Here is a 16,729-nt window from a genome sequence, read left to right on the forward strand (position 1 = left end):
CGCCATGTCCCCCCACGGATGCCCCCAAGGTTGTGGCACGGTGAACCCCAGATGGAGTGTACTGTTATGGGGGACACCCCACTGGACTGGGCGGGAGGGGGGTCGTGGATCAGAGACTGGATTAGGGGTTATTATTAATAAGGTCCCATCCCGTCTGTCACAACAGAGGCCGATCTCACCAGGCTGCCCAGCTCCACCGTATGATATAACGCACATGGACACATGCATACACACACACACACACACACACACACACACACACACACATACACATACATTCACAAACACACACCATCTCTAAGGAACTTGAAATCCTGCCATGCTTTCAGGCTTGTCCATGAGACACAGACACCACACAAAATCCTCAGAACCGGATATCTTGCATATTTTACAAGCTAGTGCAAACACACACATATACACACACACACACACACACACACACACACACACACACACACACACACACACACACACACACACACACACACACACACACACACACTAATACAAATGTGCATCCACTGTGTGAATGATGGGCAATGCATTTACTGTATGATCACCAGTGTTGACAACCAGCTATCCTTGACCTCGTTCGTTCCTTTAGTTGTCACTCTAGTAGCAAAGAACCTTGACGGAATATAGACCTATATCTTGGGGTGGAAATAATATGCATGCACACTGATATATACATACACATACTGTGTATTCAATTCTACATATAGACATACACCTACCCTTATGTGCATACACGCAAATGTCTATGTGAATGATATGACTGACATTTGAAATGTAAGAACAATGCTAGATAGTGTAGATCTATGCTACATAGTATAGATCAATGGTAGATAGTGTAGATCTATGCTAGATAGTGTATATCAATACTAGATAGTGTAGGTCAATACTAGATATTGTAGATCAATACTAGGTAGTGTAGATTGTATTCTGAGAGCAGTGAGGAGTTCAGAGCAGGGCTGTGTTTGTTAGGCAGCTTGAGAGAGGAGGAGTAGGGTGAACCAGGGCCAGTGTGTCCCACTACTGCTGCCTTCACTTAATTATAACAAGCTGCACAAGTCTCTGACATGTGCTCACTGTCTGCCTTTGGGATAAACAACACAGTCCACACGCAGTCAGTCAGTTGAAACAAACACACACGCAAACACACACACACACACACGCCCGACGCACACACACACACACACACACACACGTGTAAGTATAATCTATTTAATCTTACATAGTATGACACATACACATACAAAAACACACACATGCACACACACAACATCCATGTCCCCATCCTCCAACAACCCCCCGCCGCCCACACACACACACTCAGTGAACCTTACCTACCTTTGTAGCTGTTTCCATGCTGGCAGGCAGAGAGAGGTCTGACTCATTCTCTCTATCTCTATCTTTCTCTCTTTCTCTCTGCTCTTCATTTTTAAGCCCCAATTTCTCTTTCTCTCACCACTAAAAAAAGCTGGAACTTTTGTTTTCCTATTTGCACTCCCTGAAGCTGGTCCAATTGCCTCTGTTCAGAATTAAAAATCAGTTACTCTCTTGTCTCCACATCACAGGGTTATACCCGGCCAATCAGTGCCTCATTTCAACTAAAGGAAAAGGAACTTTAAAAGCATTTGTGGATTATTTTAAGCATCTCATTGCTGCAAAGGCATGTTAAACACAGATTCACTATTATTGAAACCAACACTGTTCCAAGCAAACAAACACACAAACACACACACACAAACACACACACACAGACACACACACACAGAAAACTTAAGAAGGCAGTACAAGAGACCACTTGTGCAGCAGAGGAGGAATAAAGAAAGAACGACTGAGAGAGAGGGAGAAAGAGAGAGAGGAGAGGCAGAAAGAGAGAGAGAGGAGATGGAGAAAGAGAGAGGGTTATAAAAAGAGCAAAAGCCCACCGGCATTCATCGTACTATAATCAAATTGCACTGGTGAATGAATCGGCCTGTTCAGGGCACCCAGCAACGATTTGGGCCGGAGTGGAGCAGAGTAGAGTAGAGCAGAGCAGAGCAGAGCAGAGCTGAGTAGAGCCACAGCTGCCCAGAGCTCTGCTGACCCACTTTCCCAGCACACTGAACCACTGGGCACAGGCAGCACACCGGCCAGCCCCGGCCAGCGCCGAGCGGGACAACATGTCCTCAAAGAGGCCCCCGTCCGTCAGCGTAAATGTGCTCGGGAGCTAAGCCCGGATGATGCGGTCCGAGTCTTTTTCTGGGTCTTTTTTCCCCTCACTGAAAAGCTAAAAGCCACAAGTCGATGTTCAAAAAGGAGCTAAATGGATCTGTCACAGATTTTATTTTGAGTGTTAGTGGGTTTCATTGCAGATTAGGGAGCAACAGAGAGAGAGGGAGAGACATCTCCATTTCATGAGGCCATTGAGGATGGACTTTTTCTCCCTACATCTTGACATCTTTGGATATCAACAGACACTGTTGATGAATATAAACCCCATAATGACCAGAAAGACCACTCGTGCCAAAAAAAGTGTCATAGCCCAACCAAAAATGCTCCTCCACAACAACTGACTCACAGCCCAGCTGTACTCAGTTCCTGGGGATTTCTGGCCTGATGGGATTGGTTATGGCTACAACGCAAAGGAAAATGAAATAAGGCGGTCTGGGGCTACCAAGGTGATCTCAATCAACTGGGATATAGCTGGCAGAAGTGTGACAGAATGCATGAACATCAGGCAGACCAGACCGTTTTAGAAGTAAGGCAGCCCATCAGAGTCTTAGTGATTCCGGGCGTCTGGCAAAGGTCAAGGTCACGGTCTCAAAGAGATTAGAGGGCGGGGCCGAGCTGACGGACAGGCTCTTAGATCAGTGTCATTAGAGGACATCAGTGCTGAAGGGGGGACCCTCCCAGATTATATTAAAGTCCTTGATCTGTGACCCCTTAAGAATATAGGGGGTTGACAATGCTGGGGGCTCATAAAGATGTAAAAGTCAATGCCATAGAGATGCCCATGAGATGGGCTTCACACAAGCACACTATCTTACTTAGGTGTAGGTGCTCAGGACCCGAATTCACAAAGCATCTTAAGGCTAAATGTAGCTCCTAACTTGCTGATTTAGAAGAAACTCCTAAAAATAGTGGGCGAGTCAGTCCTAACCTTTTTTGACTAAGGATAATTCACAAGGATAAAATTAAACTAGCTCCTGTCTACATATCATCATACAGATGCATTTTGAAGACTGTGCAAAGATACTCTACATATTCCATTATTATTTAATGTGCAACCTATGTCACATATTCATTTATTTATTGTTCTTTGCAGTAGGCAATGAAGTGCATGCCTACTCATTGGCACAGACCTGTCACTCATCAACCAATCATTGAGGTCATTGAAGGCAAACATATGCATGAGACTTGACGTCAACCATAGTCTTTCCCTTAGCTAAGGATTTCTCGCTTTTCCTTAGTAAAAGTTGGTCTTAGCAGCTTTGTGAATACGATTTAGGAGAAAACGTTTAGTTAGAAACTTTAGCGCGACTCTTAGTGGTAACATGCTTTGTAGGAATACGATTTAGGACAAAACGTTTAGTTAGAAACTTTAGTGCGACTCTTAGTGGTAACATGCTTTGTGAATATGATTTAGGAGAAAACGTTTAGTTAGAAACTTTAGTGTGACTCTTAGTGGTAACATGCTTTGTGCCTACGGGCCCAGATCACACAGTGCTGCTGCAATGTATCTGTGGTCTGCAGCTATTGCATTTTTGAGGGTTCCAACACAAGAATGCCCTGTGTACCTCACCTCTGTTTAAAATGTTTAACATTTTGCAGCAAGTAAACCCACAACCACAGCAGTAATCCTTGTCCCCCAACTCCCTGACCTTGGCATGACCATCACTGTGCTGAACTAAATGTGCAGTTGCAGACTTTCTGGTTGATGCTTTCTGTTTGTACTTAAAGAAGAACCTTTACTACAAATGCAGAGATAACATCTGCTTTGGAATAATTACTTTTTGTCCTGGTTACGTTTATATTTATTTATTTAGCAGATGCTTTTATCCATAAGAAACTTACATTACATTGCAAATATACATTTTCATCAGCATCTGTACACCCTGGGGATTTAATTTATGACCTTGGTGAAGCTGAGCCACCAGATGATGGTTACATGCTTGGTTACAAGCATTCCAGTGACCTGAATACAGATCTGCCATGACGACTTTTCATTTCATTCCAGCATAAATGACCATAAAGGCTCTGTGTGAGTTTGACAGTCCAACCTTGCCATCATTACGCTCATCAGTGCCAGCCAAGAGAGTAATGATCAGGCTGGAGCAAGGTGGACTGAATGCATTAGTATGCTAATAGGCAGATGTGGGGGAATCCATGTTAGACTCTTCTGAGCAGACTGGTGTAGTGCTGAATACAAAGAGACAAACCGCTCTTAGCAAATATTTGCACATTTGCAGGAACGGTTTGCTGGTTGTTCTGGGGAGAACAGCGCGCATGCATGACGAGACCAGAATTGCCAAGGTGAAAAGTATGGACTGTGAAGGAGGCTGACATAATAGGTTTCTCCTCTGATCGCTCAATCGCTGGTTGAAACCTTTCGCCCCTTTTTGCTCCTTATTCTCTGAAAAACATATTGAAGTTGATAGCCGCTCCTGTTAAACCCAGATTAGATATTTTTTTGCCTCTTCACAAGCATTTGTGAGCCCTTGATTTGATATGCAATGGAAATTTCCCTCACACACCCTAACTGTTGAAGTGTGGTATACTGAGACTTACATCTTTCCACACTATGCCTTTTCAGCTGTTCCTCGCACTCTAGGGGCCCTAGTTTCAATGACGGGTAGCAAGCAAAGCAACAAAAAGAACGAGCAAAGACGAAAGTCTCCCACACGTCACACAATAGCTTTAGTTCATGCACAACAGACTTTGCTCGTTGCTCGTTGCTTTGCTTGTTGCCTGTCAATGAAATTAAGGCCCTAGGAGTTCACCTGTGAGCATAAACACTCACATGATGAAAACAAACTACAGGCCTACTATTAGATACATGATTTAGCTGGGAATTCAGTGCTGCACAGTGGGTCAGATGCTTAAAGCCACACAAGTAGTTACTCTGTGGAGCTGGTCAAAGTGTATTGAAATGGACTAGCGATGCTGAGAAATGGGCCCTTATAAAGTTCCCCAATAAACCATCGGGGCAAACATGGTGGTATGAAATGAACAGCACTGGATCTGTCCTTGTAAAAGTCCCTTTCTTCTCTCAGGACGTCTCGCCAACACAGAGCAGTACAGGTCTCTGTTTGTTAGAGAGGACACCCTTCCAACAACACACCACATGCAAACATTTACTGTGTGTGTTTGTTTCACAGTAGGGAAAAAGAGTGAGAGCGTGTTCAGTGGCTCACACAAACAAGAGGTCATTGAATTATTTGTCGTGTTTGGATATTTAAAGCTGTTACCTGCAGAAAGGTCCAGTTCCATCAACGAAGAAGCACTGGCCTCCGTTGGAGCAGTAGTTGGGAAGCTGATCACAGGGCGACTTGCAGCTCCCGTTGCGGCAGTCGGACCCGTTGGTGCCGTCGGCGACCCCGGGGGGAGGGGCGGGGTCCTCGGCTCCAGCCCCGCTGGTGAGGGGGCCATCGGGGGCCAGGAGACCAGGGATGGGGATGCGGGGCCGGTAGGGACGAGGAGGTGGGGTGGTGGTGATGTCGTCGTCATAGAGGTCGGTGGTGGTGGTGTCGGAGTACTCGTCGGGGGAGGGGGAGATGCTGTCGTCGTATGGGGTGAGGTAGTCGTAGTTGTCAGGCATGGTCCAGGACGTGGGGTCACGACCTTGCAGCTCATGGGCGGATGGGGCAGGAGTCTCAAGGTCACGCGAATCAGAGTCCATGAAGTCCACAGTGAGGGTGTCGGAGTTGGAAAGGCGCACGACGGGTGACTGGGTGGTGGTGGGGGTGAACTCCCGGTCCAGGTCGAACACGGTGGTTTCCAGGGCCCCCTTGGCACTCTGCCAGGGTGCATCGGTGGGCATGGCCAGCTTGCGGCCCTCGTCTTCGTCCTCCTCAAGCAGCTCCTGCTGGGTGTTTCCGGGGGAGTGGGGCAGCAGGTGGTCCGTCTCCGCCGAGTCTGGACTGAGTGCATGGCGGCCCCCAGCTCCGGTCTCCTCCTCGCCGGCCACAGGGAAGCCCTCTCCTCCCATCATGCCGCTCCCAGCGCCCTCTCCATCTCTTGGCTTGCGTCCGGCCCTCTGGCTGTCAGCATCAACCACCCTGGTGAGATCTGCCATCTTCTCGCCCTCGTCCCCGCTGAGCGGTAAGGTCACGTTCACAGCGGTGTCCGGTGACACAGTCACATTTGCTCCGATGGAATTCCCTGTAGAGATAAAGAGGTATACATTAATTACAGTTTCACTTTCGTTTTGCCAACTTCATATTAAATATCCTTATTACAATGTACCTACATATGTAATAATACTTCTCATCCCTATACACATTATAAGATGGTACAGAACTTAACGCAAACCTAATTCTAATGCCAAGAATATAAAAATACATACTAATACAAACAGCACATTGAACGTAAATATCAACAACAGCAGTTGAGGACACATAATGGAGTAGGGGTGTAAAATGCCAGAGACTTCCTTATTCGATATAACAATGAGTGTGGGCCAGTCACTTCTCTTGTGACTGACTTTGCTGTACAATTCAGCAGTAAATTTGTGCTTTCTGGGAAGGGACTTAATTGGCATTAATTGCTGTTAATCTTTAACATGATAAACAGGCATCAATCAGTGCTAGTGATCTGACACACAAAACCAGTTTGACAGTACACTGCACGGACACAGCCACCCGGCCATCACATCTCCACTAAGAGAGGATTTTTGATCTCCATCAATTATTTCCAGACGAGCGAGTCTTCCCATTTCCTTCCAAAGCAGCTTTGCCAAGCCCCTGGATTAAGAGTAATAATTTTACTAATGTACTTGGGGATGGCAAGGAGCTCGGATTAGGGATTAGGGTGCGGGACTAAGAGCCCAGGGGCTCCCTGTGGGGCGTCATAGTGATCCGGACAGAGACAGAGGGAGGGAGAGAGAGAGACAGACAGCTTCTTCAACCAATCTCAATCCAGCAGCAGGTCCCACCACAAACGACCATTAAAAGGACCCCTAAGAATTCCTTATCAATAACAATTTACTAGAGACAACATAATTCCACTAAAAAGGCATACTCCGGGAATTAATTACTAAACTAATAATTCTTTGGGAAAAGGTCCCTGTGGCAGCAATGAAAGTCATGGCTATGAGGAGGGAATAAACTGAAATTACAGAGTGATCAATCTGCTTCTGAGACAGAGGTGCATACGCTTATCCTGCCAAAACGACAATTGTGCTTATTTTTCTCGTGGTTCTGCAGCTGTTGAAAAGCTGGCTTTTAAAATTAGGGTCGAATGTAGGCTAATCCATGCCCCAGCCTCCGTTACTCCACCTCTGCAAAACGCATTGCCAGAACCACGGCACCGCTCCAGCGGAAAAACTATGGCGAAACCCCACACACACACACACGACCATCACACTCCATGTTACATTAGCCAAGGAAAGAAAAACAAACAGAAAGAAAAGAAAAGAAAAGGAAGGAAAGAAAGAAAGGAAAGAAAAAGCTCTCCTGCTAGTGCCTTCCCTCCTCTCTCTTGGGGAACTACCCTGTGTTCTCATCTGACAGTTTCCTCACTAATAAGGCGCTTCAGCAGAGCGCTGCACGCCTTTGGGTGTCTTCAAACAGCTAAAAACGCCATCAGATTTTGCTTTCCATTCCAACGAGCCGTAAACAAGATGAAAGCATCCCAAAGACATTGAGAGAGAGAGAGAGAGAGAGAGAGAGAGAGAGAGAGGGAGAGGGAGAGAGAGAGTATAGGCATCTAGAGTCGATTTCCATACAAGAAAGACATCTTGGGTCTGGATTTCATTAACACGTCTGGAGGACCACTGCCGAGTAACTGTGACAGGTCTGTTAGGGGCCATTTGATACTGTATCATTGCGCTCATATGAATATGGGCTTCGGTCCAAGACTGCAGCAGAGTCCGCACCAGACCTGGGCCACATGAAGGCCAGATATGCGCCAGAGTTAATTCTTCATGTGGGTAGGGTCCTGAGGGAGGTGTGTGTGTGTGTGTTGGGGGGGGGGGGGGGGGGGGGGGGGGGGGGGGGGTTGGTGGCTTGAGTGGAAACACTGAGCAGAACATATTGGCACAGGTCTCCCTGTGTGGAAACAACCTCTGAGTCATCTTAGAGGACAGGCCCAGTGGAGGAGAAGTCCAGGGTTCTCCCTCTGAAACACTCACATGTTCAAATACATTCCTCTTCACGCTTCGGCTGACTGATTCGGTTGGGGTCAGTCTATGCTGTGATTGCTGTTTGGGTATCCAAATTGATTCCGATTGACTCAAATTCAATCGTTTTGGGCAAAAAATTATTTGTTTGCATTTGTTTCTTCGTAATCCTCTTGGCTCCCATAGCTCTACGAGCTGTGGATTACCTTCCTGCCAGAATCAGTTATGTATTTCTGATGCTCATTTCAATTAAACACGCCTTTTGCTGTGCCCCTCCTTGATGAGGTAATTGGATTACTGGATAACCTTCAGCTCAACCTCCTGGGATGAAATAAGATATGCAATAACAAAACACGTCAGGAAAAGGCGAGGTTAATCGCAGTTACCGGCTCAATGCACCTCACTAGCCGACGAGGGCTTGAATTTTGAGCTTTTTGTTGAATTAAATCAAACTGAAGTAATCCTTACAGTTTCAGTCATACCAATTTATGTACAGTCTGGGTTTGCGAGAAGTCTTGCACTACACTGCACTGGTAACTCAGCATACAGTACAGAACCAGAGCTGTATGCACTAGTATGTGAAATCACATATGTTTCACTATAAGCCCAGTGAAAAGTGAGTTGGCGGCCAACTGTTGGCCAAAGATGCTCCACTGTGATTCTACAACCCTTCAAGGAACAACTCGGCATGCACTGAGAAAAGCTCTTAAAACTTAAAAAAGATCTTGTACAAGTAGTTATTTTATGTTGATGCTTGTTATGTTGAAGCCACCACATTAATCAAGGCCTGATTTTCCAGTTCCCTCTTGGAAGCATGCAAGAGATAAGCATGTGCAAATGATCAGGCTGCAGTAGAAACACAACACACATGATGCTGTGTGGGGACTCAGGGCTCAGGACACATCCAAAATGAATTTAATTTGACTAATTACCCCATCTAGAAAATTATGTGGTGACTGTCAGCAACTTGAATAGCTTGCATTTGCCCTCTGTATTATTAATGCTGTCACTTCAGGCTCAGATCATATTGAAGATAAATCTGGTGGTTTTATGGTTTTGGGCTTTGGGATACATGCAGAGTTTGGAAATTGGAGGAAATCAGAGAGATATCTGTGACACAGTAAATGCAATGCAGTTGCACCACCCTTCGCTCTGTCATCAGTTATGGAAACAAACCTCTAAATGTGAAGCGATTAAAACTTTATTTCTTTTATTCTTGAGAAACAGACTCACGGTCTTTGTCAGGTTCCCATGAGGCCGGCAATGGAAACTATGACATGGACAAGACACAGGAAAAATCAGATATCTGTAATATGAAGTGGTCTTTGAGAGCCTGTGACAGCCTGGTGAAATGGAATTAATATGTTACTTAACACCAAGGGCCGGGAAAAATGGGTGGACGAGGCGGAGATGAGGAGCCGAGCCGTGCCGAGGGAGGCACCATTATTTGATTACCGAGGAATTAACGCCCGGTCATTTTTCACTATCGCCAGACGAGCCTTCGTAAACAAAGCAGCTGACTAAATTAGGCACTGGGGGAAAAAAAACTCATCCGCTGAGGCCCTGCATTCTTTTAGACATGAAAGCTGGACGGGCTGGACTCGGCGAGGGCAACGAGTTCAGACGAGGAGGAAGAGGCAGCGGTCAGCAGTTGGCAGTACAGTGACACAGACAGACGAACAGACATGCAGTCTGTGTCCCAGTCCGGGTGACATTGTATGAGTCCTCCCATGATCCCAAATATATGGCAGCATCTCATTATCCCCTACCGGTCAGCGGTGGGGACAAAGGAGCCAAAATGGGGCCCAGGTCCGAGTGCCCTGAATGGGACACAAAGGGGTCCTTGTGCTCCCCCTCTCCCAGACAGTCAAATCCCATTGCATAACATTCAGTGAACCCCCCACCCTTCACCCCCATCAGTTATTCTTTCTGCTGGGGTCACTCACACTAGACGGAGGAGGGTGGGCTAGTGCTGGCATGGTGATCTAGGTGGGCGAGGAAGTGAGCTGGTTGTGAGGAAGACTGCCAGCCCTTGTTGTGGGGGAGCTGGGGGTCTTGGCTCATGCAAGGAGCCGCCGGTGGTAGGGGCTGTGGGTTGCATAAACCTGATGAGGGGCCAGGCTACGTGTCTGGCTTTGTGCTTAAGATCTGGCTTCAGGGATGGAGGGACTTAATTTAGGGGGCATATATTTAGAAAGAGACGATTCAGATGGTAGGCAGACTGGATGGCACAAAATTGTGAGAGATATTTCACACTGCTTTCAATGAAACTGGGCATCTTCCAGCAATGTCGATGGACATATCGCAGTCCAAAGGCTATCATACAAACCATCCCTGCATCCCTACAGAGTGAATGGTAACCATTCCTCAGTGTGGTCAAATTATCCACAGGTGCTCAAACCAAAGAAAAGATTCCCCATTGGTAACTGTCATAAGGATACCAACCATGATGGAGCAGAGTTGGTGAATGAATCAAGTCAACTCAAGAGATACTGTTGTAACAGCGACCTCTCAAGAACTCAATGATCCAAAGAGAAAGGAACCACATATAGTTCCACATCCTCTATGCATTCCAGTCATTCATCATGCCTTCTGATGCCACTAGCTTATGATACATGCTGCCAAAAGAATAACCCTAAATTAGCAAAGTGGGTTTGTCGGGAAACATTGGGATATATTTGTATTCTCTGGACATGGAGCATTTAACACTGCCAAGCAGGTAAGTGAGTGCCAAAGACAGAATTGATCCAACTTCTGGTGAGGTAGGATTGAAGCTGGATTGATTTCACAGTGTGCAGTTCACAGCACCACAACTGAGTAAGGGCTAAGGGACAAGCGTTCGTGTGTGCGTGCGTGTGCGTGCGTGCGTGTGTAATAGAGCATGAGGGAGAGAAAATGAGGGCATGTTTAAAAGGCGGAAAGGCAGGTGAAGAACAGAAGGTAGGTAATGTATGAGTGGTGCAGAGAGAGAGAGAGAAAGAGTAGTGTAGAGAGAGAGGCAGAGTGGAGAGAGAGAGAAAGAGAAAGGCAGAGTGGGAGGGAGGAGATCTGCAGATATGTAGATGATTTAAAGCTGCCAATGCATCTATTGTAAGACAATGTGTTTTCCATCAAGCATTTTGAAGAATTAATATTAGAATACTGATCCTCCTCAAATGTTGGCTGCTCTCTGATATCACAGTTCATTAGCTGACTAACTGATAAACTGGCGGCGTGTTTCACTGTGGAAATATTAATTTGCTCCTGGACTGGATTCTTCCCCTATGATAGCCTCTTTGTATGAGGGAGTAAGCAAATACATTAACTCAGACATGACTGATTCATGAGTCATTCTCATCTAGTTCAACCACATCCTATAATAACTAGAAGTGGTATAAACCACATGGCAGCCATTCTGAATTAATTGGCTAACGCCTCAACATTGATTTCCGCCCACTTCTCTCTCTCTCTTTCCCCTCTGCATACATCCTTTCATTCCTGTGCTCAACAGGTGGTGGAATGGAGGAGGGATGTGTTGCTATGGGAACATCCTTGCTCCCCCTGGGCTGGATGTGGTGATGCTAAGCTAACATGGCGGCTTCAGATGTACACACCCACTCAGTCAAAAACACACTACTACTTACACACACAGTCAAATACACACTCACATACACACACACACACACACACACACACACACACACACACACACACACACACACACACACACACACACACACACACACACACACACACACACACACACACACACACACACACACACACACACACACATACCTTTAAACACAGATTAACAGGAAATCTGGGCAGAATATATGGTGGAATGATCCAAAAATCAAATTAGGTATAAATGAATCAGAGAGCATCACACTAATTACTGGTGTAAATGAAACGATGACGGTAAACTGCCATTGGTTCTGACACTGGTTAAGTCTAATCTTTTTCTAAAGCTGTTCAGTGAATATCCTACACCAGAACACAGGTAACACAATCTGGAGCCTACATGTCTAGTTTGATCTGATCTCGATCATCGTCAGCGCATCAACTACTGATGGCTATTCAGATGTCCATAAACACCACCCGAGGTGTGTGTGTGTGTGTGTGTTTGGTGGGGGTAGGGGGTTATTAACATACAGAGGGGATTGAAGAGAACTGGAGTCTGTAGGAAAGCTTGACCACATGCCGCTTATATTTGCGTTTCAGCTTTTCTACTGATTGTTCTAAACGATTAGACTAATTAAAACTGAAGGATTTGGGGTCTCCATAAATTCCTGGCTTTTAAAAGCATCATGAAGGAGAAGGGATCATGCAGACTCGTTTAATCCAGCCGTCGGTAATCTCATTATTCCTCTTTTTTTAAACTTTGCATCTTTTTTCTCAAGAACGTGAAGCTTTAGTAAATTTGGCACTGACTACAAGTGAACCGTCATGGCCACTCGCTTAAGTGATGGTAGCACTTGGCAGCTGTATAAATGATGTAACCCAAGACTCAATGTGAACTTGCCACACAGTTCTCTGTCTTTCTCTCTCTATCTCTTTCTTTCTCTCTCTCTCTCTCTCCGTTTCCCTATCTCATGGGACAAAGCTGTCTTGTCACATCACTGCCAAGCTCTTGTTTTAAGAGCCTGTCATTTCAGTGCAGACTTAAGGACCAGAACCCTGTACTCCATCTTCGAGATAAAATGGCCGCCTCATCAAGCCCAGTTCTGCTGAAGGCAACTGTGTGTTAAATCATCGATTTTATAAATATTAATATTATATTATAATTATCTAAATAAAGATGCCTCAACATACATTCTGTATTTTTAATCCAGTGTGGCAATATTTGTCATAAAAACGGGATCAGTCCTCTTTGTGCAATTCCTTAGCAATTTAACTAAGCATCACACACTGGCTGCCAGATCACGTGATGGATGAGCTGACTGCTCTCTACATTAATTTCCCAAGGACATGAAAAAATGTGCATTTTCATTTGAAAGGATTATACAGCGAGCAAGCAAGGGTCAAAATTGATTCCAACCCCCACACCCCACCCCTCTCCTTGTGACTGGCATACGATATGCTGTACAGTAGAGAAGACTGAAGGCTATGCTGTGGTTAGTGTGTTTTACAGATTTACTCTGCCGCTCTAGAGGGGATTGGAGGCTCACACCGGCTCAGGATCCTCAGACAGTCAGATCTGATCCAGAGTCAGACAATCTCTGGGTCCATTTAAAGGTGCAGCCTGCGATTCGGTTTCAGTTTTGAGAAAGGCTGTTGACATTTGCGCTCAACTGCCAATCAAATTACAGAGCCACGACTGTGTATTAACACCTGATGCAAACACTGAATGGAGAGCTAGAGGACCTTGAACTGAATTTGACAAAACGTGTATGGGATTAGAATCGCAGACTGCAGCCCAGCTGTCTGATATATGAAGTGTAATCATGACGCACTGAGAGCTCCATCGAGGGAATGAGGGTTGAAACCACAGGGCAGTTCACTCTAAAGGCTGCATATCTGGTGTGTATCTGGCTCAGCTCAGGGTCCCTAGCTACTGAACACCTGCCATACAGAGGGAGATACCCAGCTGTTGTAGAGCGAGAGAGAGGGGTGGTGTGATGGATAAGCTTCTGGGCAGGATTACAGGAAGATAGTAGGTTCCATGTATAGATTCAATGACACCACTGCTGTAATCATTCAACAGTAAAATCATAAAACCTCTCGACGATCGTCTAATCCTGTCTCTTAAACAATTTGAGACCCTGATCTATGTGCAAAAAAAGGAGATGCATTTGGTAATACTAGTAGCCTATGTTTGACATTCTCCACCCATCAATGACCAGACAAGACGCTCCATCCCAACCTATTATTAATAATTCACATGATGACAGCCAGACTCAAAACCAAGACTCAAATTTTGTCCAATCTTCCCCAAAATTGACAGAGATGATCTTCAGACCAAGCCTCACAAAAGTTATCGTATGGGTTTATCAAGATCGGCAGTGAAGCCGTCAAACAGGTTGTGTCATATCATATCATAAAATTGTCTTTTCACCACTAGGGGGCACTGTAATAAGAACAAAATGCATTTAGGCTAATAAGGAGGTCCTAAGACCAACACATACATTTTTTCATGTCAACCTAATTGATGTGGCCGCCATATTGGATTTATTCAAAAACCTTACAATTTTTTCAGTAGCCAAAACATTTGCCCAATCTTCACCAAATTTGGCACAGATGATCAGAGCCAAAGCCACCAAACAGGAACTGCACTCATATCTCGCCCAATCTTTGGTCAGGACACTTGCTGTGAGTGCTCACGGCCATGGCCATGACATGGTGACATTAAGTTGCCATGGTGATTACAATCTGATGGACTGCTTGGCCCCCTAATCGCTGCTTGCAGCTACAGGCCCATTTACAAAATAGGTTTGCTAAAATCCATGGAAAACAAAGGGAACATGCCGACAACAGGATCAGGACACTTCCCTTCCTAAGGGATATTATAATGTATAACAATTGTGCCTCAAGCTTCGAGTTGCTGCCAGCGTAAAATATCATGCTCATTTGTAAGTTGCCACGGCAAATAGCCTACCTCTCCGAAAGTACAGCGAATAAAATGCATTCACATGATGTCTAAAACTACCTTTAGGTTACACTTGCCATCTTGACAAACTGGCAGCCTCTCTATTAGTAGTACACACCGCTGTCCTGTTGCTGGGCGGCGATTCATAAATAGAGTCGACAGGACAATAATGCACCATTCCCCAACAATGCAACTACAATCATAATTACAATGATTTGCGAAACACTTAGATGATAGCGGTGGATTAATGGACTCCAGAGCTCCAGTGTGACTGAGGCTATGCACTCCATTGGAATGTGAGGTGACAAATGTAGGACAAAACCTCAGCTCTGCCACACCATTCGACGACCTCCCAGTGGACTGAATGACTGATCAAAGGATCTAAGAAAGACGACCGAATCATCCTAAAAATAACACTAACAATAATCGTATAGTTGTTGTAGGTTCATGTTAAGGTCAGTTTCTCAAAGACGCGGTGAGTGCTCATACTGACTGCGACAATAACGGGCAGATTGACCTTGTATCCCAGCCTAAAGGCAAAAAAATAACCTAAAAGCTTTTCAGTGTAATTGTAACAAAACGAACATTCGAATAGACACTAGCATCAGCAATTGAATGCATAGCCACGGTCGTAATCCATCTTTTGTGCGGCTCCATCATTGCCATAGAGACGGCAGCTGCTCCAGGGGAGTACTCACAGTGCATCACCGCACCACACAGGCTTCGTCCCCTCTCTCTGACACGGTTTTAAGGCCACCAAAACTATGCCAGGTGGCTCCAAAAGCGTGCAAGCCCAAATAAGAGACGGCCAGATGCACAGTTAACGACGGTCTCCTTCAAGCAGCAGACCCAATTGGCTGTTTCAAAATGTCCACTAAAATAAGAGACACATTTTGGCGATGCTGTAACGTTCAAATCCTTTCACGTCGTTTAACCTACATTTAACCATGTGTCTACGGCAGCATCTAATCGGTGGTAACTAAAGTGCATCGATTGTTAGTTATATTAGATAACAAAACACCAGTTTTCCCTTTCACTTATGCAACTGCATTGATGTGGTACTTAATTTGCACGGTTTTACATTTTGGTGAGTAGGCAGGCTGTTTCTCATTTCTTACCATGTGCAAACAATGGAATCAAGTGTAGAATCACAACGAAAGCGAGCGCTGGCAGTCTCCAGCATCCCGTGTAAACCACCTTTCCATTCATTGCAACGATGTGTAGGCTAATGTTCTGCACAACAAGATATCAGAAAAATCCGGAATTGCAATCCCTTTTAAAGTCAGTGTTCAAAACAAGTGGTAAATCCTTCAAGTTTTCTGTCTGTTCACGTTATATTCCTCCTCCTCTGCGCTTCTCCATGGCAAGTTGACGTACTGCTGTCTTCTTCGTGTCTTGTTTATGTTCACCCTTCACTCTTGTTTAAAATAGTGTCAGTTAGATGGCTTTAGGGTCCCATTGCCGCGTAACGACGGCAATACAGACACCGTGCAAAGACACGGAAAACTGCTCCTCTCCACATACGCTGGAGCGCACGGAGGCAGCAGCGCCGCTTATTTTCAATCAGACCTATTGCACTCCCAACCACGGAACAGCAAATCGCTTCTAGGACAGTGATGCGAGCTCCCACTGTCTCCCCACCCCCTCCCCTCTCCTCTCCTCCACTCCACGTCCCCTCCCAGTGTTTTTTCCCTTTCAATAATTTTCTTTTCAGCTCAGTCGAAAGGCTCTTTCACGTGCAAGGGAATTGCTCTAATAATGCCATTTTGTTTAATTTTTGTGACAGATCAGACGAGAGGGAGAGATAGAGAGATGGAGAGGGGTACGTTGACAGG

General features: G+C 45.5%; 1 protein-coding gene across 5 annotated transcripts in view; it reads right to left on the reverse strand.

Moving 5' to 3' along the window:
* Positions 1-16,507, reverse strand: part of cspg5a (chondroitin sulfate proteoglycan 5a) — a 35,057-nt gene extending 18,550 nt beyond the window's left edge. For all 5 annotated transcript variants that reach the window (XM_031576208.2, XM_031576204.2, XM_031576206.2 and 2 more), the window contains exons 1-2: positions 16,013-16,507; positions 5,457-6,369 (exon numbers count right to left, since the gene is read on the reverse strand). In XM_031576208.2, coding sequence (XP_031432068.1) covers positions 5,457-6,369; positions 16,013-16,103 — 1,004 coding nt within the window. In that variant the 5' untranslated portion in view covers positions 16,104-16,507. The remainder of the gene's footprint in view (positions 1-5,456; positions 6,370-16,012) is intronic.
* Between the last annotated feature and the right edge of the window lie 222 nt (positions 16,508-16,729).

Source organism: Clupea harengus, chromosome 11 (genome assembly GCF_900700415.2).
Source record: "Clupea harengus chromosome 11, Ch_v2.0.2, whole genome shotgun sequence".
Lineage (NCBI taxonomy): Eukaryota > Metazoa > Chordata > Actinopteri > Clupeiformes > Clupeidae > Clupea > Clupea harengus.